Raw genomic sequence first — 24,156 nt, 5'->3', positions numbered from 1 at the left:
GGTCACATCAATATAACTCTCTAAATTTGTGAATAAGAGCACTCCAGCTGAAAAAATATCTCAGAAGACAAAAATGTTGAGGCGTGAATTTTAAAACTTCGATTTTGAGAAGAAACTTTGAGTCGAAATGACCATACGCATATAACTATTGGAAACCCTGCTTTCTAACTTAAAAATCATCAATTTGTCACCTTAACGTGAACTACTTTCGGCAAATATGATCAACTTTTAAATATTGACAAACTATGAATTAAACTTTATTGGAGAGCAATAAACTGTTGCCGAATAATAGTATATGTTACACAGAATAAACTGCTTTGGACAAATAGGCCAAAGACAAACTCAAGACCAAAACGCTGAACCTGCACCAAACCCCTCACCACCAAGTTCTTTAGTTGATTACATCATTTTTCATCTGCGCCCAATTTTGACCAGAATTACTGGTCTGGTTGACCCAGTTATATTTACTTTCCCTTGGGCACGGCCAGTGTCTCGCACATGACATAGTGTGGAGTGTAGTCTGGACCCTCGCATTTGTAGGTGTCAGCGCCCCTGTGTTTGTAAACGTGAAGTTTCTTCTTAGCAACGCACGTCTCCTCCCCTGGGTTGTGGTCGTAGGGTTGGGTTCTTCGCCAGATGTCTGGAATGAGGGTAGCTGTGACGTAGTCTCCAAAGTAGCTAGACAAAACAAGATGCTATCTGAATTGGATTGCAAGTACAATGGGGGGGGGGGGGTTATTTCTCCGTCAGTCAAATCGAAGTTTGGTCATTAACATCGCCAGTGCAAATAACAGGAAGGCCGAACACTCGAAATTCACAAATCGCACTGGTTTTTGATCAATTACGCTTTTTTTATTCAGGGGGAATCCTCAAGTCTAAAATTAATAAATCATATTTATAAAAATTTGCAATTCTTTCACAAGATGCATATATGTTTAGTTTAGGCAAGAATTTGTCACATTTGTACATTGATATATAAATTGTTGCCATCACCTAAGTTATACAAGAGTACCCACACAATTCATTTTAAGTGAAGTATACATTATGATTCACAAGATTATTCGGATCTATTCTGTTTAGCCCCCCCCCCCTCAAGTGTTTTTATGACCCCCAGTTACAAATTATATGTTGTGATATAGCACGTTACTATGTAAGAAAATAGCACGTGAGCCTGGGGGTCATAAAAGATTTATGGTCACTAAGCTGTGGGGGGGGGGGGGGGGGGGGCAAAACAGAATAGATCCGATTATTCTCATTACACCCCCCACCACCTTCCTCTCCACTGTCCCAAAAAATATTAATTTGTTCAAACTGACGTTTTATGGTAAACAAAAACTTTATTCACTTTGAGGAAAAAGTTCCGAACTATCCATAACAAGTGCGGCAAATTCAATCAACTAACGATCAAAAACTGCCCGAAATAACCGGAAAAATAAATAACCGAAAAACAACCGAAATAACCGGAAGTTAATGAAATGGTCAGACCTAATCAAACAACTGAATTTTCCACAATAATCCACGAAATGTTCATGCTCAATTATTGTTTGTTGTTTCTTTCACCCTGAAAAAATGAGATGCACTTTCTCAGCTCGGAATAGTCAGAAAAATAATTTTGTCCAGATTTAGCTCCATCAGCAAAATTCTGCTGCTTTGTCACGTGCAAAGTTAACCTATGAAAACAGATTATGTGATCACTTTTTGTTCGGAGTCAATTCCATTAAGGTAGAGAACCTCCGTTACTGAGCTATACTTTCGAAAGGTGTTACTTAGCTTATAGTTTCGATATCACTTTACGCATAGTTGTAGACCGCTGTTCACAGTTGTTTCTCGTGAGCAACTAAATTTAATCAATCATGGATCATATTGGATATTTTAAGAGCTCGGTGTGCTCAAAGTGGACAATTTGCAATTGATTCGTTTGACTAACAGATCATTTTTCGTAACTTGGCAAAAATTTGTTTTTAGAGATGAAAAATTCGGCGTTAAAGTCATTGTATGTTGTAAGATCCTTTATAATGTTTTATTGTGGCATAATTTAATACAATCTACTGTTTATTATTGCAAAGCAATTGGTATAATTGTTCCCTCGTCGCCAAATCCCACACTCCAAGACCCTTTTTACATGTATTAAGATACATGATGAAGAATAAAGGAGTCAGAATTGACACAATGGTTCACTTTATTTGGTAGTGACAAAAGCTGGTTAGGTTGATATGCCAAAAATGGGATACTATGATCTGTAAGATAGTCCAGATGTAATATCAATTGAGATGACGTTAATTAAAATTACAATATTCAAGCTAACAAACAAACACAAATAGCTGTGACAACCTTTACAATGAGGAACAGATAGAAAACCCCCCAAAAATCAAGTATTTTTTCAGAAAAATGTGTAATTAAAAATATCGCCTCTAACGCAAATAACTCAGTGGAGTAAGAAAAAATGCCGCATTAGATTGATGAGATCAGCCATTATTAAGAAAGCAAGTCAAGACCAACAACAAAATCAAACAGCAAACATTATTTACATCCAAAACATTATCTCCATAATAAGGCCCGGTAAATATTAGACAGAAAAGAACAAAAAACAGCAAAGTAAACATAAATTTGGCTTATATTTCTAAAAACAAATTACTTCAAAGTAATGAAAACCATTACAAAGCAATTAAAAACTTCCAAAATTATTATGATCACATGCGCCTCTATAGGAAGGCATAAAGACCTGTCATTATTGAATTTATTACGCGGTTACAAAAAGAACAACAAAGTGAGACATCAAAAAATTCAATAAAGACTTGCGAGAAAACGCTGTCGAAGCCGTAAAGCCAAATTTTGCTCCTCAAAATCTGTTCAATTGAGCCTTCCTGGAACGCCAATAATGTGGTATGCGACCTCTCATCAATGAGAAAAGGGCAACAAGTAGACAAAAAAAGAAAAAAAGAGCAAAATTAAGTAATAGCACTTGAAACCTGTAATTTGTATTTATTCAGATTATGACCTATGTCTACAAAAAGAACGTCAAATATAGACAAAAATCAAAAAATAGTTTACCTTTTTTGAGAAAAACCTGCGTCGAAGGCAGTAAATTCATGAGACATTATTTAAAGACATTAGATTTTGCACACTTGCACCCTCTCTAGATGACAATAATGTCAAAAGTGACCTGTCAATAACGAGAATAGGTAACATATAGTCAAAACAGGAACAAAAATGCAAAGTTAAAAAGTTTTTTTGAAGAAAAATTATTTTCAAAGATACGAAAGCCACTAGCTATCTGCTCAATTCAGAATATAGGCCCATTTATTCTTCCATAAAAGGCAATTTAGAACCGTCATTATCCAGGAAACTTCATACAACTAAAAGGACAAAGTAAAAACGGCAGTAGAAGACAAAGGTAAAAAAATCAATTAAATTCTTTGAGAACGGGATGTCGAAGCCGTTGAAACCATAATATATGCCTTTTAAGACATTTATGCGTTCAATTGTACTTTATTTGGATCGCCAATAACGTATTAACTGTCAGAAATGTGATAAAATGACAAAAAGAGAAAAATGTGAAAATGGGCCACCTAAAAGTGAAAGAAATAATGTGAAAATTAGTAGTATCAAAGCCAGAAAACCAAAACTTAACGCGTAAAAACGCAAAAAAGATTAAATTTCAATTCAGTAGAAAGAAGAGGAGGAACAACCATTCTTTCTTTGCTCATAAGTGGCAAATTTCAATAAATTCGCATTAGTGACAAAGTTCAATAAGCCATTGTTTACTTACAAATCAAACATTTTTAAATATCAAAACGACCATACTCTTTCAACTAACTAAACTAGATACATTAATTCGGAACTGCTTAGGAAGCCAATTGGACCTATCAACAGTTGGTTTTGATTTGAATTCTTCTTTCCTTATTTAACATAGAAAAAGGTCGATTTTTGATTTCGAAAAAAGAACGACTGATTACAATCCGAAATTTTTATGGATTGTAACATTCAAAGATCGGAACAAAACCCACATTGCTATTGCGGTTCATCCATTAAGAACACTCAATTGTTTGGAATGTTACAGATCCAAATAATTTGTTAGTTTGTCAAAAATACTTGATAATTTGTCAATAAAAAAATGCTGCGTTTTTGATAATCATAGAGCAAAGTCGTTAAAAAACAGCATAATTTTAATTCCACGCTACTCTCAGTGGAAGTGGGAGTAGGACTAGCTCCCTTTTTTAGTTTAAAAAGATTGTGTTAGTAGTATTTGGGTGTGTACTCCCGGCAGATTTATTCAAGGTGGACAAAAGAGGCTTATTTCGGGCAATTTTTGCTGAAAAAGGCTAAATTTTGAAATGTTTAGCCAAAAATAAAATCAACACAGTCAACACTACTTTTTTGTCTTTAAATTAAAATCAACAGTACTGTTGTTAACAATTTCTACGTATTTTATCGAAATTGAAGACATTTTAAGCAAAAATTCCGGAAAATGTGATTAAAAATAACGCTAATCGGTTGGTTTAATGTTTACAAAAATTTACACCACAATAACTCGGTCGAGAAAACGAATTTCAAAAAAATCATTTTAATTTCATATTCTACGTTGGACGGGCTTTTTAATGGTACCACTCAAGTTAATAAGTTTTTTTTTGAAAACAATTATTTTCAAAGATACGAAAGCCTTTAGCTTTCTGCTCAATTAAGAATATAGGCCCATTTATTCTTCCATAAAAGGCAATTTAGAACCGTCATTATCCAGGAAACTTCATACAACTAAAAAGACAAAGTAAAAACGGCAGTAGAAGACAAAGGTAAAAAATTCAATTAAGTTCTTTGAGAAAGGGATGTCGAAGCCGTTGAAAGCATAATATATGCCTTTTAAGACTTTTATGCGTTCAATTGTACTTTATTTGGATCGCCAATAACGTAATAACTGTCAGAAATGTGATAAAATGACAAAAAGAGAAAAATGTGAAAATGGGCCACCAAAAAATCAAAGAAATAATGTGAAAATTAGTCTCTCAAAGCCAGAAAACCATAACTTAACGCGTAAAAACGCAAAAAAGATTAAATTTCAATTCAGTAGAAAGAAAAGGAGGAACAACCATTCTTTCTTTGCTCATTAAAGGCAAATTTCAATAAATCCTCACTAGTGACAAAGTTCAATAAGCCATTGTTTACTTAAGAATCAAACATTTTTAAATATCAAAACGACCATGATCTTCCAAGTAAACAAACTAGATACATTAATTCGGAACTGCTTAGGAAGCCAATTGGACCTATCAACAGTTAGTTTTGATTTGAATTCTTCTTTCCTTAATTAACATAGAAAAAGGTCAATTTTTGATTTTTAAAAAAGAACGACTGATTACAATCCGAAATATTTATGGATTGTAACATTCAAAGATCGGAACAAAACCCACATTGCTATTGCGGCTCATCCATTAAGAACACTCAATTGTATCGAATGTTACAGATCCAAATAATTTTTTAGTTTGTCAAAAATACTTGATAAATTGTCAATAAAAAAATGCTGCGTTTTTAATAATCATAGAGCAAAGTCGTTAAAAACAGCATAATTTTAATTCCACGCTACTCTCAGTGGAAGTGGGAGTAGGACTAGCTCCCTTTTTTAGTTTAAAAAAATTGTGTTAGTAATATTTGGGTGTGTACTCCCGGCAGATTTATTCAAGGTGGACAAAAGAGGCTTATTTCGGGCAATTTTTGCTGAAAAAGGCAAAATTTTGAAATGTTTAGCCAAATATAAAATCAAAACAGGCAACACTATTTTTCGTCTTTAAAATTAAAATCAACAGTAGTGTTGTTAACAATTTTTACTTATTTTATCAAAATTGAAGACCTTTTAAGCAAAAATTCCGGAAAATGTGATTAAAAATAACGCTAATCGGTTGGTTTAATATTTACAAAAATTTACGACACAATTACTCGGTCGAGAAAACGAAATTCAAAAAAATCTCTTTAATTTCATATTCTACGTTGGACGGGCTTTTTAATGGTACCACTCAAGTTATTAAGTTTTTTTTGAAAAAAATTATTTTCAAAGATGCGAAAGCCACTAGCTATCTGCTCAATTCAGAATATAGGCCCATTTATTCTTCCATAAAAAGCAATTTAGAACCGTCCTTATCCAGGAAACTTCATACAACTAAAAAGACAAATTAAAAACGGCAGTAGAAGACAAAGGTAAAAAATTCAATTAAATTCTTTGAGAAAGGGATGTCGAAGCCGTTGAAACCATAATATATGCCTTTTAAGACTTTTATGCGTTCAATTGTACTTTATTTGGATTGCCAATAACGTAATACTGTCAGAAAAGTGATAAAATGACAAAAAGAAAAAAATGTGAAAATGGGCCACCTAAAAATCAAAGAAATAATGTGAAAATTAGTAGTATCAGAGCCAGAAAACCATAACTTAACGCGTAAAAACGCAGAAAAGATTAATTTTCAATTCAGTAGAAAGAAGAGGAGGAACAACCATGCTTTCTTTGCTCATTAGTGGCAAATTTCAATAAATTCGCATTAGTGACAAAGTTCAATAAGCCATTGTTTACTTAAAAACAAAACATTTTTAAATATCAAAACGACCATAATCTTTCAACTAACTAAACTAGATACATTAATTCGGAACTGCTTAGGAAGCCAATTGGACCTATCAACAGTAGGTTTTGATTTGAATTCTTCTTTCCTTAATTAACATAGAAAAAGGTCGATTTTTGATTTTGAAAAAAGAACGACTGATTACAATCCGAAATATTTATGGATTGTAACATTCAAAGATCGGAACAAAACCCACATTGCTATTGCGGTTCATCCATTAAGAACACTCAATTGTTTGGAATGTTACAGATCCAAATAATTTGTTAGTTTGTCAAAAATACTTGATAATTTGTCAATAAAAAAATGCTGCGTTTTTGATAATCATAGAGCAAAGTCGTTAAAAAACCGCATAATTTTAATTCCACGCTACTCTCAGTGGAAGTGGGAGTAGGACTAGCTCCCTCTTTTAGTTTAAAAAGATTGTGCTAGTAGTATTTGGGTGTGTACTCCCGGCAGATTTATTCAAGGTGGACAAAAGAGGCTTATTTCGAGCAATTTTTGCTGAAAAAGGCTAAATTTCGAAATGTTTAGCCAAAAATAAAATCAACACAGTCAACACTACTTTTTTGTCTTTAAATTAAAATCAACAGTACTGTTGTTAACAATTTTTACGTATTTTATCAAAATTTAAGATATTTTAAGCAAAAATTCCGGAACATGTGATTAAAAATAACGCTAATCGGTCGGTTTAATATTTACAAAAATTTAAACCACAATAACTCGGTCGAGAAAACGAAATTCAAAAAAATCTTTTTAATTTCATATTCTACGTTGGACGGGCTTTTTAATGGTACCACTCACAACTCTCTACGATGAATATATCGATCGGTCAAAATTGTCTCAACCCATTTGAGTATATAGCCCCCCCCCTCAAGAGGAGTCGGAAAAATTAGCGTCATTACGTTGCAAAAGGTACACAAGCTCTCGTGTAGCACAATGAACTCAAGGTTGGAAGAACTGCAATAGACATAATAACTGTTGCTCACAACAACGTTAGAAACCATTCTGGAACTTTTTCTGAGCAATTTTGGAATTTATGGAATTTTAAATGAAAAAGGAGGAGGGTTTAAACCACGCAGAGCATACGAAAAATCTCAAAAGTCAACTTTAATGACTTGAGAAAATTTCCGACAACCTATTATATAAATTTCTTCAATTTCTACAGGTATTGTATGAATTGCATTTTCACATTACCATTGGACGCCACATCACGATTCTGTTAAATCAAATTCCAGAAAAACTTAGCTGTTTTTTCACAGAGTGAGCTTTAGAGTCCCAGACTAAGTTCTAAAAAGAACTCATAGTAAAGATAACTCACCCCACATCCCCCTTTCGAAGCTGTCTGTGTTCCTGGGTTATGTTTCCGTCTGCCAAAAGAACATTGAGCAGCTGGATATATCCCAGCCAGAATCCATTCTTGACATTCGGAACTTTTTTTATTCTCAATGCCCAATTACGCAGAGCCCTCAATTGGTCATAAGAATTGGGCCTCGCTATGAACACTTTCCTAAAAGAAATAGTCCATATTGTTATAATAAACATCTCTACAAAATCAAAATTTGTTTCTTCATGTATCAGAGAAAATATTTTGATGGATTTATTTTTTAAGTAATCTGATAATTAACAGATGCAAACGTCATTACCCCTGAAAAGGCCTAGTAAAGGTCAAACTTTCACACCAATTTCAAGTAAAAAGTAGTTGTTTTCACTTAGAAGAAGCTTTATCTTGAAATCTCAGAGCATAAACCAGTTTTATTGTACTTTTGAAATGACCCAATGACACCTCGAGCGGAGGTTGACTTCCTGAATTAAGCTGATGATCAGTTTCTTTTGACAAAATTTTTTTTTAAAAAAATCCTGAAATGACATCCCAGACCATTTATTCAAACAAAATAGGATCTTTTTTCATGCAGAGAAAATAGTTATCTAATACGAAAAATCTATGGTTCATGTTTTGAGTATGGCGACAGAAAGCGGCAAAAACTGTGTGTAACACTGTAATTTTTTTGGGGTTTTTGTCATCTTTGTCGAAACCAAACATAACTGACGTTTTGGATTGTTAGCGATGACTTTATACCTACGGTTGTTGTCGCTTCTTATCGCTTCCGTTGTCATCGCCGGTTTAAATCATGAAACAAATTTTTTGATCTACAACGCACTCAATAAAATAACATGCTTTTTTTTCTGTTGTCGATTGATCAAATCTCACAAAAGCTATTAACTTAATTAAAAATTATTAAAATGAGATCAAATCAACAATAGCCAATTCAAAAATTGTATAATTAGTCTTAACTTTTATTTTTCTGCAATTTTTTTTCCATTTTTCCATTTTTCTTTATTTTTTTATTGTCTGTTTTTCTAAATTAAAAAATATTGAATCTATTGTAACCAAAAGAAGCACTAAAAGCAAAAATTCTAAGAAGCAAATTTCGTCATAAGCGCAGATTTTGTCACCAGTATTGAGGGATGACTTAACCGATTTCCATATTTTTGTGCAAGTAATTAGCCAGAAGAAAAATTATTGCCGAATTTTAATTGTAATTCTTTGAGACCCAAATCAAAGACTTTATTTTTTCTTGTGAAGAACGATTAATGTAATTTTCAAATTGCTATTCGTTTTCTTAATCCGCAAAAAACATCGAGAGGGCTGGTTCTGAAAATAATTGTAACAAGGAGGCTCAGTAATGAGAGTCCGCACATAAAGCTCCGTCCGACCCCGCTCATCCGCATTTTCGGCAAAAATGTCTACCAAATGCGGAACAGATAGAAAACCACAAAAAAATTCAATTATTTTCGAAAAAAATGTGTATGAACAAAAAGATCGCTTTCAACGCAAATAACTCAGTGGAGTAAAAAGCCGCGTTAGATTGATGAAATCAACCATTATAAAGAAAGCAAGTCAAGACGAACAACAAAATCAAACAACAATGACATCAGACATTAATTACATCCAAAACTTTATGTCCATTTAAAACAAAAACCTATTAATAAGGTCAAAATAGTGTCAGATAAAACGGAAACTAAAAAACAACTTGTACTAGAAAAGATATGGGACCACTCAATAATAAGGCTTGGTAACAATTAGAAAAAAAAGAACAAAAAAACTGCAAAGGTAAAAAATTGGCTTAATTTTTTAAGAACAATTAATTTCAAGGAAATGAAAAGCATTAGATAGCACTTGAAAACAACCAAAATGTTTATAGTCAAATAAGGCTCTACAGGAGGGCATTAAGACCTGTCATTCAGTTTCTTATGCGGTTACAAAAAAGAACAACAAAGACATACAACAAACAAAAATTCAAAAAAGAAACTTGCTAGAAAACGCTGTTGAAGCCGTAAAGCCTTGTATTGCCCTTCAATTGAGCCTCTGTCGAATGCCAACAATGTGGTATGCGACCTATCACTAATGAGAACATTTAACAAATAGATTAAAAAAAAGGATAAAAAAAGGCAACATTAAGTAATACTTTTTAATTTTTCAAAAACAATTAATTTCAAAGTCAAGAAACCCTTTAGCTACAAAATGAAATAATTAAATGGGTTCCTTTATTTGTCCAGAAAAAGTGCCTAAGACCTGTAAAATTTCAGAATATGACTTGTGTCTACAAAAAGAATTTCAAATATAAATAAACAGAAAAATAGTTTAATTTTTTGCGGAAAAACCCGTGTCGAAGCCAGTAAATTCATAACAAATATTTAAAAAACTTAGATATTGTAAACTTGCACCTTTCCTTGTCAACAATAAGGTCATATGTGATCTGCAATTATTGCGAGTAACATAGGTAACAAATAGACAAAAAAGATTAAATGCGACCTTAAAGTTTGTTTTTTTTTTAATTTTGAAAACAATTGATTCCAAAGTCATGAAAGCCATCACTTATCTACTCAAATCAGAATATAGGCTCATTTATTCCTTACTAAAAAACTATTGAGACCTGTCATTATCCAGGAAAATTTGTAAGACTCAAAAACGACAAATTAAAAACGACAGTTGAAGACAAATGTAAAAATTCCAATTAAATTTTTCGGGGAAGGGGTGCTAAAGCCGCTAGAACCATAATCTATGCCTTTAAATACTTTTATGTGTTCACATGTGCCTTATTTTGAACGCCAACATTGTAATATTTGAACTGTCAATAATGTGATAATGTGAAAAAACGAGAAAAGCGCAAAAAAATTACGAGGAGCCTAAAAATTATGAAATCTAGTAGTATCAAAGCCAGAAAACCATGCCTTAACGCGTAAAACAGCAAAAAAATTAATTTTTAATTCAGTAGAGAGAGGAGGAAGAAGAAACATTCCTTTTGCTGACACTAAGCTACAAGTTGACGAAATTAAGAGAAAAATAGTCGCAAAGTTCAATAAGGCATTGTTTAATTACAAATCAAACCTTTTTAGAAGTCAAAACGACCATAATCTTTCGAGTAAACAAACTATATACGTTATTTTGAAAGTGCATAGGAAGCCAATTGGCGCTATCAAGAGTGAGCTTTGATTTGCATTGTTCCTTCTTAAATTTATATGAAAAAGATCGAAACTTTTTTCCAAGAAAACACCGACTCATTACAATCCGAATTATTTTTGGATTGTAACAGTCCAAGATTGGTCAGAAACCGCCTTGCCTTGCTATTGCTGTTTGTTCACTAACAACAATCAATTGTTTTCGAACGTTATAGATCAAGATAATTTGTTAGTTAAAAGATCAAAAATAAATGCCGCGTTTTTGATAAACATAGAGGAAAATTAATAGAAAACGGCAAAACTTTGATTCGAGATTACTCTCAAGGGAAGTGGAAGAAGAAATAGCTCCGTTTTTAGTGTATAAAGATTGTGTTAGTTGTTTTAGGGTGTGTACTACCAGCAAAATTAATCAAAGTGAACTAAAGAAGCTTATTTCGGGCAATTTTTGATGAAACAGGCTGAATTTTGAAATAATTTGACAAAATTTTAGCCAAAAAATTGAATCCAATTGGTCAACAATACTTTTTGTCATTGAAAATAAAATCAACAGTTCTATTGTTAACAATTTTTACTTATATTTGCAAAAATGACGAAAATTTAGGCAAAATTTCCGGAAAATGTGAATAAAAATAACGCAACTTGGTCTAATATTCACAAAAATTCAAACCACGATAACTCGCTCTAGAAAACGAAATTCCAAAAAATCTTTTTAATTCCATATTCTACGTTGGACGGGCTTTTTAATGTTACCACTCACAACTCCGTACGATGAATATATCGATCGGTCAAAATTGTCTGAACAAAAAAACCCATTTGAGTATATAATTCCTCCCCCCTCAAGAGGGGTCGGAACAATTAGGGTTTTTAACATTTTGGTCTAATTACCATTCTTTTAGTTACTAGATACCACGTCGAAATCAGTAACACTTATAATACGGAAAAGATTTTAAACGAAAGTAACTTTACTCGTTATATCAATCAGACACTAGCCATGTAATGAAGAGGACTTTTCCTGTAAGAAAATAGCCTGTTTAATTTCAAATTGACGTTTGCATAGAAAAATTAACACTTTCAATGGTTAGATAGCGGTTCTGAACACGAGATATTATTTAAAAATCAGAATAACTACGTACGACAACGTTTGTTGTGTGAGTTTTGGAGCGAAACCTTTTCTTTCATGACGAATAGTTGATCTAACTGCTGGTTCTAAGCTTTAATGTTACTTACGAATTGAGGCAACATCCAGGTGGTCAAAATTATTATTTTATTCGCAGATCTTTTCTCAGCTTGAGATTATCTAGATTTCGTCGCAATGTGAATGTAGTTTTTCCATCGTGTGACCTATTATTCTGAAAAAAAAAAAACAAAAAAACAGATAAAAAGCAGGGTCAGCCCAAAAAGCTGGCGTGCTACCCAAAATGTAAGGTGTGTTTGATTCAATCTTCTTCCTCTCAGAAACTTTCAGCATTAAGATGAGCTGCTTTTATTTAAGGAAAGGTTCCGTCCATATCCTCACTCCTGGTTTTACCACGTAAAAGCTTCAGCTGCGAAAATTTAACAAAATTACTTAAAAAAGAGAGTAGTGAAAGAAAAATGCAGCTGAGAACAGGGCTCTTTGGTTTGTCGCTGTTCAACAACGATTATGCATAAACCAGATTATTACTCGCAAAATAATTCCAGGGTCGAGGTGGCAACAATTGAAGTCTAAAAACCGCGGTTAAATTATGTACTTTTTTTAAGCGTTAAAAAAATATTGCTAAAATTATACGCAACAATTCTGCGCTAAATTTACCACAATTCTTCCGAAATTTAATCGCTAGCTAATTTCGCTGAACAATTATTAAAATTTTCAATTAATCTTTTCGTGAAATTAGCAGCACAATTATTTGTTGAGGTTTTTTTAGTTTTCTATTGTTTTGCATCAATCTTGCAAGACTCTTGCTCATAAAATATCACACTTTTTAGATCTTATAAAGTCCACATACTTCTTGTAAGATCTTGTCGGATAAACACGAAATCTCACAAGGTTTTTATCTCATGAAACCTTATAATAGTAATAAACTTTCTCATGAGAAATCCACAAGAATTTGTTACATTCTTTTAAGATTTGTATAAATATTTTAATTAAAACATAAGTTTTACGGCTACAACCAAAAATTAAACATTTATTTTGTTAATCCTTATCACTCAAATCACTTGGTATCGTTTATAAAAATTTAAAATTTATAAGGATGATTCACATTTAGCTGTTCAGTTTTATACGTAAAAGTAGGTTTAGAAAAATACCAACTTTCTGTTCGATAGAAAATTTCCATAATGCTTTATTAAAAATTCTTCCAACCTATGTTTTTAATTTTTTTTTTGAACCCGTTATGTGCCAATGTATTTTATTACATTTATGAACGCGTCTCAACAGAGAGCGTTTAGTTGCCATGTTTTGTTTGTTTTGTTTCGTCAAATAAAATTGACATTTAGTAGTTTGTTTATACACGTGAATGTGCTTAAAAATGGCCAGATTTTTGTTTCCCTCGTCTACCTGGAGTTTTTATAAGACCGTCCTCGAGCGATATAAGGCATGAAAAGACGGTTCTGGGTAAATTTTTGGCATGAAAAGAATTTGTCTGGACTTTTAGTGATGTCCTCGATTTCGGCTGGAACTAAAACACCTGTCCTCGATTTCGCTGGAACTAAAACAGCTGTCCTCGAATTTGGCTAGACAATAAAACGTCTCCTTACTTTGGTCTGACCATGTCTCCAATAGTTTCCTCACAGTACTTTTTAGCCTCAAAGAAAGACGCCGTTCCGATATCAATATCTCTCATGTGGTAACACATCTTGTCATTTGCACCCTCCACCATCACGAACAGGTCACTGGGACATTTCAGGTCACTCTTTGGCACACAGTTCAACTCATCGGCTGTTTTCTTACACGAACTCTCTCCATTTTCACAGTTGGTTGTTTCCTGGAAAACACCATAGTGAAAAATATAAGTATAGTATCTTTCGACTTCAAAATATTTTCCATTCAGGTATGCACCGAGAAAAGAATTTTTTGACCTAAGTAAGAAACTACAACACAGGAAAGCAACTTCTTCTGGATTACTTCCGGCATGGCCTTTGAAATGTAATAAAATATCCAATGGAACAAATTTACAGTAAACTATGGAACAAATTTAAAAATGTATGTCAAATAGTACTTTTCCAGACGTCGATGAAAAAGCATATGAAACTTCAATTTATATAAAGATGTGATCTGCATAAAAAAGAAAGCTACAGACGAATTTCAGTGACCTCAACTTTTGTTAAGGTATTTAAAAGGCCTCTACTCCACCAATTGTTAGAACATTTAGAAAACAATAAGATAATCAACAAAAATTGACTGCAATTTCTGAACAGTAATTTGTGGAATGGCACTGTCGTTTCATTAACAGAATCAATAACCAGAATGTTAACCAAATTTAGACCTGGTCTTATGAAAGGACTTTATAATTCTAGTACGGGGGTCCAATATTGTCTATAAATGCACAGTCCAGCTCCTACTTAAAGTCGAGGTAAAGTCTCTTCATGGGTCCAGATAAGGTCTTTCCATAACAAACTAAGGTCGAGAATGGGAGTTGGGGATTGCATTTTTGTGGAACATCTACCAGCAACACCAAACTAGCGTTGCAACAGTCACTTCAACTTCGAATACAGGTGGAATTGTTCCAAAAAATCTTAGGAAACAACGAATTCTTAAGATAAATTAGTTTTCGCAAGAAACCTATATTGCGAATTTGTTCCGTTGAATTCAACTAGTTGACAAAGATCTAACATTTGACTTTTCATCGGCAATGAGTTGTGTGTTATAATTTACTTTGTTTTTTTAACATATTCATAATAGCACAGTTCGTTTTGCGATAAAACATCAGAACCATTGAAAATTTTGAACGGTCAAACCCGTTGACGACGTTAAACCCTAGCCAATTTTCAGCACGAATGCAAATTTTTTGGGTCCATCGTGAACATTTTAGACCGAGACAAAGTCGAACATCATATTTGGGTTGATCTAAAATCGAGCATCCAACATTTGGGTCGAGCGAATGTCTAGTTGAACAATTAGGTCCAGCTAAAGTCTTTTCGTGGCCTGTTTGAGTCGAGCGTGGTCTTTTCATACCACTCTTTGGTCGAACATCGTCTTTTCATAAGTTGAGGTCTGCTCCTGGGTAGGATACAATTAACCTCTTATAGGTTTTTTCTCAATTATCATTCAACTAATCTTTCTCAAAAAATATAAAGTATGGATTTAAAAATGAATCAAAAGCTACACCAAAAAAGAATATGCGTAAAAAATGGAAACGCACATTAAGATTTAGTGGTAAATAACAATCAAGTTCCTGAAAAAACAGTCAGTGGTTCTTCTTCAGTAATGTATATTAATCATTTGTTGGTATTGCGCCCATCAATTCATTTTTTAAATCTCATGAAAATCTATTAGTATATTGTGTCAATCTGTATATTGTGTAAAAGTTGCGATAATTCTTTGTGACCATCATCTTAATGGCGACCTCAGAAAAAGGGAAAAAATGCGATAAGATCAATGGTGAACTGTATCAAAAGTTGTATGGGCAATATTCGATTTGATGAAAAAGAAGTGATGTTTAATATTGATGAATGACCTTAAAGGTCAATTTGGTAATTCATAGTTATGTGCTGTGGTTATCTAGTGCAGTGTTTTCAATTCTGATGAAAATTTGTTCAAGGTCATATTTTTCGTTCTGATAATCGGCTGGCCTTGAGAAAAGATCTGAACTTTAAAAAGCTCTGGTTCCTTGGGACTTGAGCTTAGGACCCTAGAAGATGGGGATGGATCAAATATTCTTTTGTGTGCCATCCATTGTGGATAGTCTCGAATATCAGTTTGTTCAAAATTTTAAAAGTTGACCTTGAACGGCCCATTATGGCTCTTTAAGGAATTACAACCAGTTTTAGAGAAGTATAGTATTCATCAATTAGTTTAATAGCAAAACTGTCTTTTCAAGATGTCATGGGAAGTGTTCACTTTGTTCTAGCTAATGAATTGTGGGCGAACTATTAATTTTCATGTGAGTTATAAACAGAAATTGTCTGATCTTCAACACACAAATCGGGTTTTTCCTGTTCTAAAGTTTGTTTAGACGTCACATATTATGTTAAATATTATGTTAAAAAAATTTTAACGTCACATGTTATGTTAAAAAAATGAACTTTAATTGTTTTGAAACTACAGAAAATACTATACTGTAAAGTCAAGTTGAAAGTTGAAATTATATCAACTTACGTTCGTATTTTAAGTTTTTAACTCCAAAGTGAAAATTTAGGAATTAGACGAAAAGTCAGAGTTGATTTTTTGAACCTAATGAAATACAATCCCGAAATGTTCTTAGATTAATTGTTAGGATTATCGATCAAACGGTGCGAAACTTACATTTAATCTAGGAATTTTTAGCAGCTTCAACACTTAGGAAAAAACAGAAAACGAAGATATTTTAAATTCAAGATTTTTTACATGTTTTATAAGCAAAAACAAACAAACAATGGGCAGAAATCAGTTTTCAAAAATCATCAATGCGATCAAACAGAATACGGGGATCAGAGATAAAGAAGTTGTTTCTTTTTAAAAAATAGCAAATCAGACAATTTCATTTTAATGGAATAATGATACACCAAAAGGTCAGTTTTTGTTATCAGAGTTTAATGGTTGACAATAACTTTAAACTTATACCACTAATTATACTAAAGTTTATACCTATTAACTATTCGTTCCAAATTTTTCTGTTTTCAATTTTTTTTGTTAATTTAAGCAATATAAAGAAAACAGGCAAATTCAAAACGGCATCTTTCAGGAACTTGGGTATATATGAGATCGGAGAAAGCCCCCGAACCATTCCAGATGGAGTGACCGATGAGCAATCAGAACTTTTTTTTACAGAAAATGGTTCAATTTACAAATAGAAAACCGCAGAGAAAACAGAAAAACAGCGTTTAAGAATGAACATTAATAGCGAAATGGCTTATTTACATAAAAAGGTCAATAGATACACAGGTTCAAGATTTCAGAGCTGAATTCCACTTGTAGTGGAAGGATCAAACTATTCATTTGCATATGAAGAGAGTGTCTAATGTCAGTTTTCATGGCTATAGTGTTTGGATTCGCATTTTATAGATATTAAAAAACAACAAGAGATGTCATGTTTTAACCAGTTTTAATTATCCAGTTGCTCACCAAACAGAAAAAATTAACGATAAAAGCTAAAAACATTAGCAGCCACCTGATATGGATTTATAGCACCGGCATACCAATACAGTCTTAAAGTACTTTATGACTGTATTGTTATGCCGGTGCTATATTTACATATCAGGTGGCTACTAATGTTTTTAGTTTCTACCATTAATTTTTTCTGTTTGGTGAGCAACTAATTAATCAAAATTGGTTCAAATATGACCTCTCTTGTTTTTTTTCTTGAGAAACTTCAGACAACGCTGTCAGAAGTTTCTGATGAGACAACTTAATCGGATCAGATCTTTTGCTAGAAATTAGAAGTGTTAAATCTGGCTGTTTCATTCCTCTTAGCTGTTGTAAAATCCCGGTAAAATGTTTTTCCTAAAATTGGACGAACACATAACGTTTTCTAACGCTTTTCCGGTTTACATTTGAATCTGGAAATTTTGAATCTTTCTAAATCGGCAATATGTATCGCAGCCGACGGCTCAGTTACATTCTTTAACAGCTTTTTCACTAACAGCTCTTTCAACCAAATGAGCGTTTGACATACCATTGCGTTCAAAATGACAATTTGTGATCAAAATTTGGTCATTATTTTTCATTTAAACAAGTACATTTATCCTAAAACATGCTTTTGTTAAGTTTGTTGTTAAATATTTAGGCTACCGTCGAGATGTCTAATTCTCCCTCGAACCATAACAGCAATAAGTGCTAATTAGCGATAGCTAATTTAAACCTGTGCTTAGTAATCCCAAGGAAATTTATAGTTTTTTTATCAATTAGGTTTTAACATGTCGTCAGCATGAATTAGGGAAAAGTGACACAAAATAAAAAAGTTTTTAGTACTTAATGAAACCGACAGTCTTCAATTTTTCTTGCCAGAAAGTAAGACAATTCACTTCCAGTTTTTAGCTCTCTGTGAAACTGAACAGATTGCTCAATCGTCAATGGGGTGAAATCCAATCATTTCGCAGCTTGGGATCATTTTCTGTGCCCACCTCCATTCGCAGTTCTCGACGTACAGAAACACAATTCCTGTGAGAAAATTCGATTGCTCTCAGAAGAGAGGTATAAGGTGCATTCAAAAAACAGTTTGACGCATATTCAACCAGTCAATTGTTTTTTTTTCTAAAAAGCAGATTTAGTGTTTAAAAAGAGCGATAGAACAGCAGCAGAGCTGAATTTACATAAACTTTTACTAAGTTTTTTGTGAAATCAGACGTTTTTCAAAATTGAGGTTGTCGCTGTTTTCACATCAGAAAAAGTTTTTCCTGTAATAATTAGTTATACACCCGAACCTCACGCCAAGTCAATTTCAGTAATGGGCAAGTCTAATTAAAAGTCTCATTTCAATACTGATTCAGAGCTATGATCATGTCACTTTTTACACTTGGCAGTCTAAATCCAAGTCTGATATAAGACTTGGCAAGTCTAAATCCAAGTCTGATTTAAGACTTGGCAAGTCTAAATCCAAGTCTGATTTAAGACTTGGCAAGTCTAAATCCAAGTCTGATTTAAGATTTGGCAAATCTAAATCCAAGTCTGACCTAAGACTTGGCAAATCTAAATCCAAGTCTGATTTAAGACTTGGCAAATCTAAATCCAAGTCTGACCTAAGACTTGGAAAATCTAAATCCAAGTCTGACCTAAGACTTGGCAAATCTAAATCCAAGTCTGATTTAAGACTTGGCAATTCTTAATCCAAGTCTGATTTAAGACTTGGCAAGTCTAAATCCAAGTCTGATTTAAGAACTGGCAAGTCTAAATCCAAGTCTGACCTAAGACTTGGCAAATCTAAATCCAAGTCTGACCTAAGACTTGGCAAATCTAAATCCAAGTCTGATTTAAGACTTGGCAATTCTCAATCCAAGTCTGATTTAAGACTTGGCAAGTCTAAATCCCAGTCTGATTTAAGACTTGGCAAATCTAAATCCAAGTCTGACCTAAGACTTGGCAAATCTAAATCCAAGTCTGACCTAAGACTTGGCAAATCTAAATCCAAGTCTGACCTAAGACTTGGCAAATCTAAATCCAAGTCTAATTTAAGACTTGGCAATTCTTAATCCAAGTCTGATTTAAGACTTGGCAAGTCTAAATCCAAGTCTAGTCTGACCTAAGACTTGGCAAATCTAAATCCAAGTCTGACCTAAGACTTGGCAAATCTAAATCGAAGTCTGACCTAAGACTTGGCAAATCTAAATCCAAGTCTGATTTAAGACTTGGCAAGTCTAAATCCAAGTCTGATTTAAGACTTGGCAAGTCTAAATCTAAATTGAAAATTTAAAAGAAACAATGCGAAATTTGTATCATGATTGTTATTTCTTTCCATTCTGCTTAGATAAACAGAGCAGCTGGGAATGAAAGGAAATATCATCGAGAACGATGACCAAGTCCACGTATTGAGCTCAAGATGAAATTAAAAACCAGCGCTTGTGAAAATGTTATGCCTCATCATACATTCAGAATTTGGAGAATGCAATCGTGTTTTCTATTTGGCTTATTGCTCAACCCCAGGTTGAGGTCCCAGACCTAAGCCGGGTATGTCCAGAATGAAATGAACGCACGAGGTGGGCGTCGTGCGTTCAAAATTACACGATCTGGAAACACGGAGGAACGCACGAAAGTCTGGTGAACGCACGATGGTCTAAAGATCAACGCACGAAAAATTTTCGTGCGCTCATAATCAGTGCGTTCATGTCCAGACTTTCAATACTTCGTGCGTTCATGTCTTCTATTTGGCGTTCATGCGTTCATGTCCAGACTTTCGATCAAAACACTAGACAAACTTTCCATGTTTGAACATTGGATATAAACATTAACATAAGTATGACCAGGACTCATGTTGAGCCGGAGTAAAGAAAAGGTTTTGTGGCAAATTTATCTCAAGTTCGATTGTGATAGATTCAGACGGGTCAATGACGGGTCAATTCAGACGGGTCAATGAAGAATGTCCATGGACCTCGAGGCATGACCAAACGCGGGACATCTTAGCAACTGGAAGTAGGCTATATCGAATGCAGTTCAATTAAACTGCATTCGACATCCTATTGTCGAATGTAGTTATTGTTCGATATGAATCTATCACAATGAACTTGAGATTAGTTTGCCAAAAGTTCATTTTTTTCTGGCTGGATCAACACCAGTCCTCCTGATCATACTTATATTGATGTTTACATTCAATGTTAAGGCATGGAAACTTTGTTTAGTGCTGCATTGTTGAGCAATAAGCCAAACAGAAAATAAACATCACTGCATTTTCTCAATTAACATAAACTTTTCTTATTTTAAATTTTCTCATAAACAATTGGATACATTGAGAGCAGTTCTGTGTTTTGTTACGTCTATTTCTTGAGACGTCACCATTAAAAGAAAACACTGACCTCCCGCAGAAAATATTATAAAAATGTAAAAAATTGAATGTCGCAATATTTACTATTTTCGGCCTCGTTTCTAAGTGTGGTGGCATATAATCAAATGAAGCACGTGGATGACAGATGTGATAAATATATGCTCACGTGTAGTCCAATGCAATCTGCTTCCCCGTCACACTCGTTGGAGATTGGGATGAGCTGAGACTGGGGCTCAGGGCAGTAGAACACCTACAACACACCCTTGCATGCACTCCCCTATTCCAAAAGACCGAACAGAAATGACTCGAGAAATGTTCGTTATGTTGCTTTTTCGCGTAAGAAATTGCCAGTATGTTTGGTTTCAAACGTAAAAAAAATTGTCAGCATGCTCAGTAACTTATATGGTGGCGGTCAAGCAAGCCAATAGGCAAGCAAGCCGGTTTTAAAATGAGGTTAACTAAGCCGAAAAATTTTGGAATACCCGTATTTTAAATTGCCCTGGCAGACCGGTGGGCTAGCTTCACATGCATCGCGGCTTTGCCGCGATAACCGGCCCGCCGTTTCCGGATTACATCCCAAACGGATAAGAGGCATGGCCATGGACAGCGGTCTGCTGATACCAATAATCATTAGACATCTAAAAATTGACATATTTTTGCCTCTTTGATGCATTGGAATACATTATACAAAATAAAACCATGCACAGTCTTCATTGTAACGCTTAACAATAGATTATTTTTGATAGATTACATAACTATTACATAACTTTCAGCTTGCTTTTATGTCGGCTTACTTCTACATTGGCTTACATTGCGTTCATCAACTTATTTGGTATGTTAAGTTTCTTATATTCGTTATATTCGGTTTGAAACGTAAGCAATTGTCATTTATTTCTCTGCCAAATTTGTTTCTTGTTGATAAGGTATTCAAATGTTATGATAATTTTTTAATCGAAAGATTTTTTAAGGTACATATTGGAGACAATTTCTTCGAAAAAATTATGCATTAGTTTATTTTCTTTTTATAGCTCATTTATAAACTAGTTGAAAAAATATCATTTTTTGTTTGTTTTTGAAGTTAAAAAATAAACAGACTCGTTGATCATTGATTGGGGTTCAGTTCATCAAATCACACTCACTTAGTTCTGATATGATCATGAGAAATCGAGTAATAAGGCTTTTTCTCATGAATTCCTCTAGGAAGAAACCAACGATACTGACGGTTGGTGATCTTTGAAACTGAAGATACTGAAACTAAGAAACCGAACATACTGACGATTTCTGACCTTTGAAACCGAACATACTGAATCTAATAAAGCGAACATACCGAATCTAAGAAAGCAAACATACCAAAGGTTATTTTAAGTTTCAAGCCAAACATAAGCAAACTAAAAAACCGAACATACCAACAGTTTCTTTCATTTAAAATTAAACATAACGGCAATTCTGAAGAAAAAGCGCTTAAGCTTTAGTCTGCTGAATATAACGACATTTTTTTTACGTTTACAAACGACATACACACACACTCTCTCTCTCTCTCACACAGTTAAAATTGAGTAAATGAAACTGAAAACCTGAGTAAAAAAGCTTAAAGTGAGCTTCTTTTTTAGCTTATTTAGAAAAGTAGTCGAAAAAATAACTAATTTTTAATTGGTTTTTGAAGATGAAAATTTAACAGTCTTGAACATTGATGGAGATTCAGTTCATCAAATCGTACTAACCAAGTTTTGAGAATTGAATTTCAGGATTGTAATTACAACATTGTTTTACATTTGCATGCCAACTTATTTTTTCTGGGCATGGTTTCTGGGTATTATTAAGCTTCACAGTTTCTGCAATTGGTTCACTAATTTTGGCAGACATTGTAGATTTTAGTTTTTGGCTTAAAAATGAACGGCGACTGGCACTTTGCTTGTGAATTGAATTTGCACTAATCGAATTTTTCAATAAAGAATATTGTGACGATATTTGAAATTGGTTGCAAAGTCTGCGTGTGGATCTGCAGTTTCTTACAAAAATTCTTTGTATCTCCTTGTTCATCTCTTTTTTGTTTCTTCAGCAAACAATTTTCTGATCTTTTTGAGTTCGCCATAAAATTCTACTAATTCTTGCTTTTGTTTCGACTAATTTCTGCTTTCGAACTTATTTATTGGTCTCCAACTTTTAATGTCGTTTCGTCTTGAGGAATAGAGCGACCAAAAATAATAATTTCTGTTTTATCCGGATTGACATTGAGGTGATGTAATGTAAATAATTGTATACTTTTCTAAATTACATCGCCTCAAGATCAATCCGGATAAACAGAGTTTATTATTTTTGGTAGCTCTAATCCTCAAGACCAAACAACATTAAAAGGTGGAGACCAATTAATAAGTTCGAAAGCAGAAATCAAATATCTCGGTGTTTATATTGTCAAAGACCTCAAATATCAAAAACAAGTAAAAATTCTTTCGTTAAAAATGGTCCAATTAAATGCATATATGACAGCAGTTATGACAGTAGTTATGATTGTTTTTTAAAATACCTTTCCAGCAATATCTTCACCCGCTGCTTGACCACTGACAATAGCCACATGACATAGTAGAACACACAGAATAACACAGTACCACTTCGGGTTGCCTACGAGAGCCATTCATCCAAAACCCGCCGTTCGGTTTGCAATGAACCACTTAAGTACTCAAATTAAAGTTGTCTCAAATTAAAGGGTCTACAGTTTTCGGGTTGAAACTGTATATATACCAAACGCAACAAGTATTGGTGAAAAAATGCCAACTTTTTTGCGAACGGCGGAATTTTCTGCCATAACATCTGATAGTATATTTTAAGCTGTCGCATTAACATTTGGTATTTTATAACAATGCAACCAAAAACGCGACGTTTTGTTTCGCGTTGTCTTTTTGTTCTTGAAAACCTAATTGGCGCCTGTCAATGTGCCAAAAATGAAACAGACATCATTACGGGAGACAATTGCAAAATGCGCCAAATTTAATCAATTGCATTGATTAGGATTTCGAAAGACAGGTATTCAACCTAGAATAGGTGACAACGACTTATAATAAGCCATATAAAAGGGAAAACAGAAGATCTGAAATCGACCGGGAACTTAGCTTCTCAGCGGCTTTCAAAACACGAACTAATTAAAAAAGTTTAAATATTTTTTAACTTGAGCTTATTCATCCCCAACGAGTTGTCCAATGCTGCTTCTCGAAGTGTTGCTTGTTCCCTTCTGTCTCTTGTAGCCTATTGTGTAACAATCCGGTGAAAAACCAATGCTTGAATTTTGTTTTAACGGACTTAGAGCTCAGTTGCCGCAACTTTCTTAAGCAACCAATGTTGATAGATTTTGTCATCAGTCTATTAAGTTCAACATCAGAAGCGAAACCTCATTAAAAAATCAAAAACTCAATAGGAAAAACTGACATATATTTTAATGACAAGCATCTGTGGTTTATTAGTTCTCACTTCCCTCTTTATTTTTATCCCTCTTTACATTTAAATAACTCTTT

General features: G+C 33.6%; 2 protein-coding genes across 2 annotated transcripts in view; one reads left to right on the top strand and one right to left on the bottom strand.

Moving 5' to 3' along the window:
- Nucleotides 1-24,156, top strand: part of LOC142340586 (glutathione synthetase-like) — a 494,803-nt gene that overhangs the window by 327,064 nt on the left and 143,583 nt on the right. The gene's annotated exons all lie outside the window — the stretch shown is intronic.
- Nucleotides 234-23,455, bottom strand: LOC142341177 (uncharacterized). Its single transcript, XM_075392087.1, has 5 exons — nt 23,175-23,455; nt 20,817-20,900; nt 13,797-14,023; nt 7,918-8,106; nt 234-678 (listed from the first exon to the last, which is right to left on the bottom strand). Exons 1-5 carry the CDS (start codon nt 23,280-23,282, stop codon nt 465-467), a joined length of 822 nt encoding a protein of 273 aa, XP_075248202.1. The 5' UTR covers nt 23,283-23,455; the 3' UTR covers nt 234-464.

The sequence above is a fragment of the Convolutriloba macropyga genome, chromosome 6 (genome assembly GCF_964194025.1).
Source record: "Convolutriloba macropyga chromosome 6, txConMacr16.3, whole genome shotgun sequence".
NCBI classification, from domain to species: Eukaryota; Metazoa; Xenacoelomorpha; order Acoela; family Convolutidae; genus Convolutriloba; species Convolutriloba macropyga.
This window is presented reverse-complemented; position numbering and strand designations above follow the sequence as displayed.

Bases quoted from the DNA above. Each gene is read 5' to 3' on its own strand.
- LOC142341177 (XM_075392087.1), bottom strand. From the start codon at position 23,282: ATGGCTCTCGTAGGCAACCCGAAGTGGTACTGTGTTATTCTGTGTGTT. The intron at 20,901-23,174 runs GTATTTTAAAAA...GGTGTGTTGTAG, and splicing joins GTGAAGATATTGCTGGAAAG to GTGTTCTACTGCCCTGAGCC. The intron at 679-7,917 runs GTGAGTTATCTT...TGTTTTGTCTAG, and splicing joins CTTCGAAAGGGGGATGTGGG to CTACTTTGGAGACTACGTCA.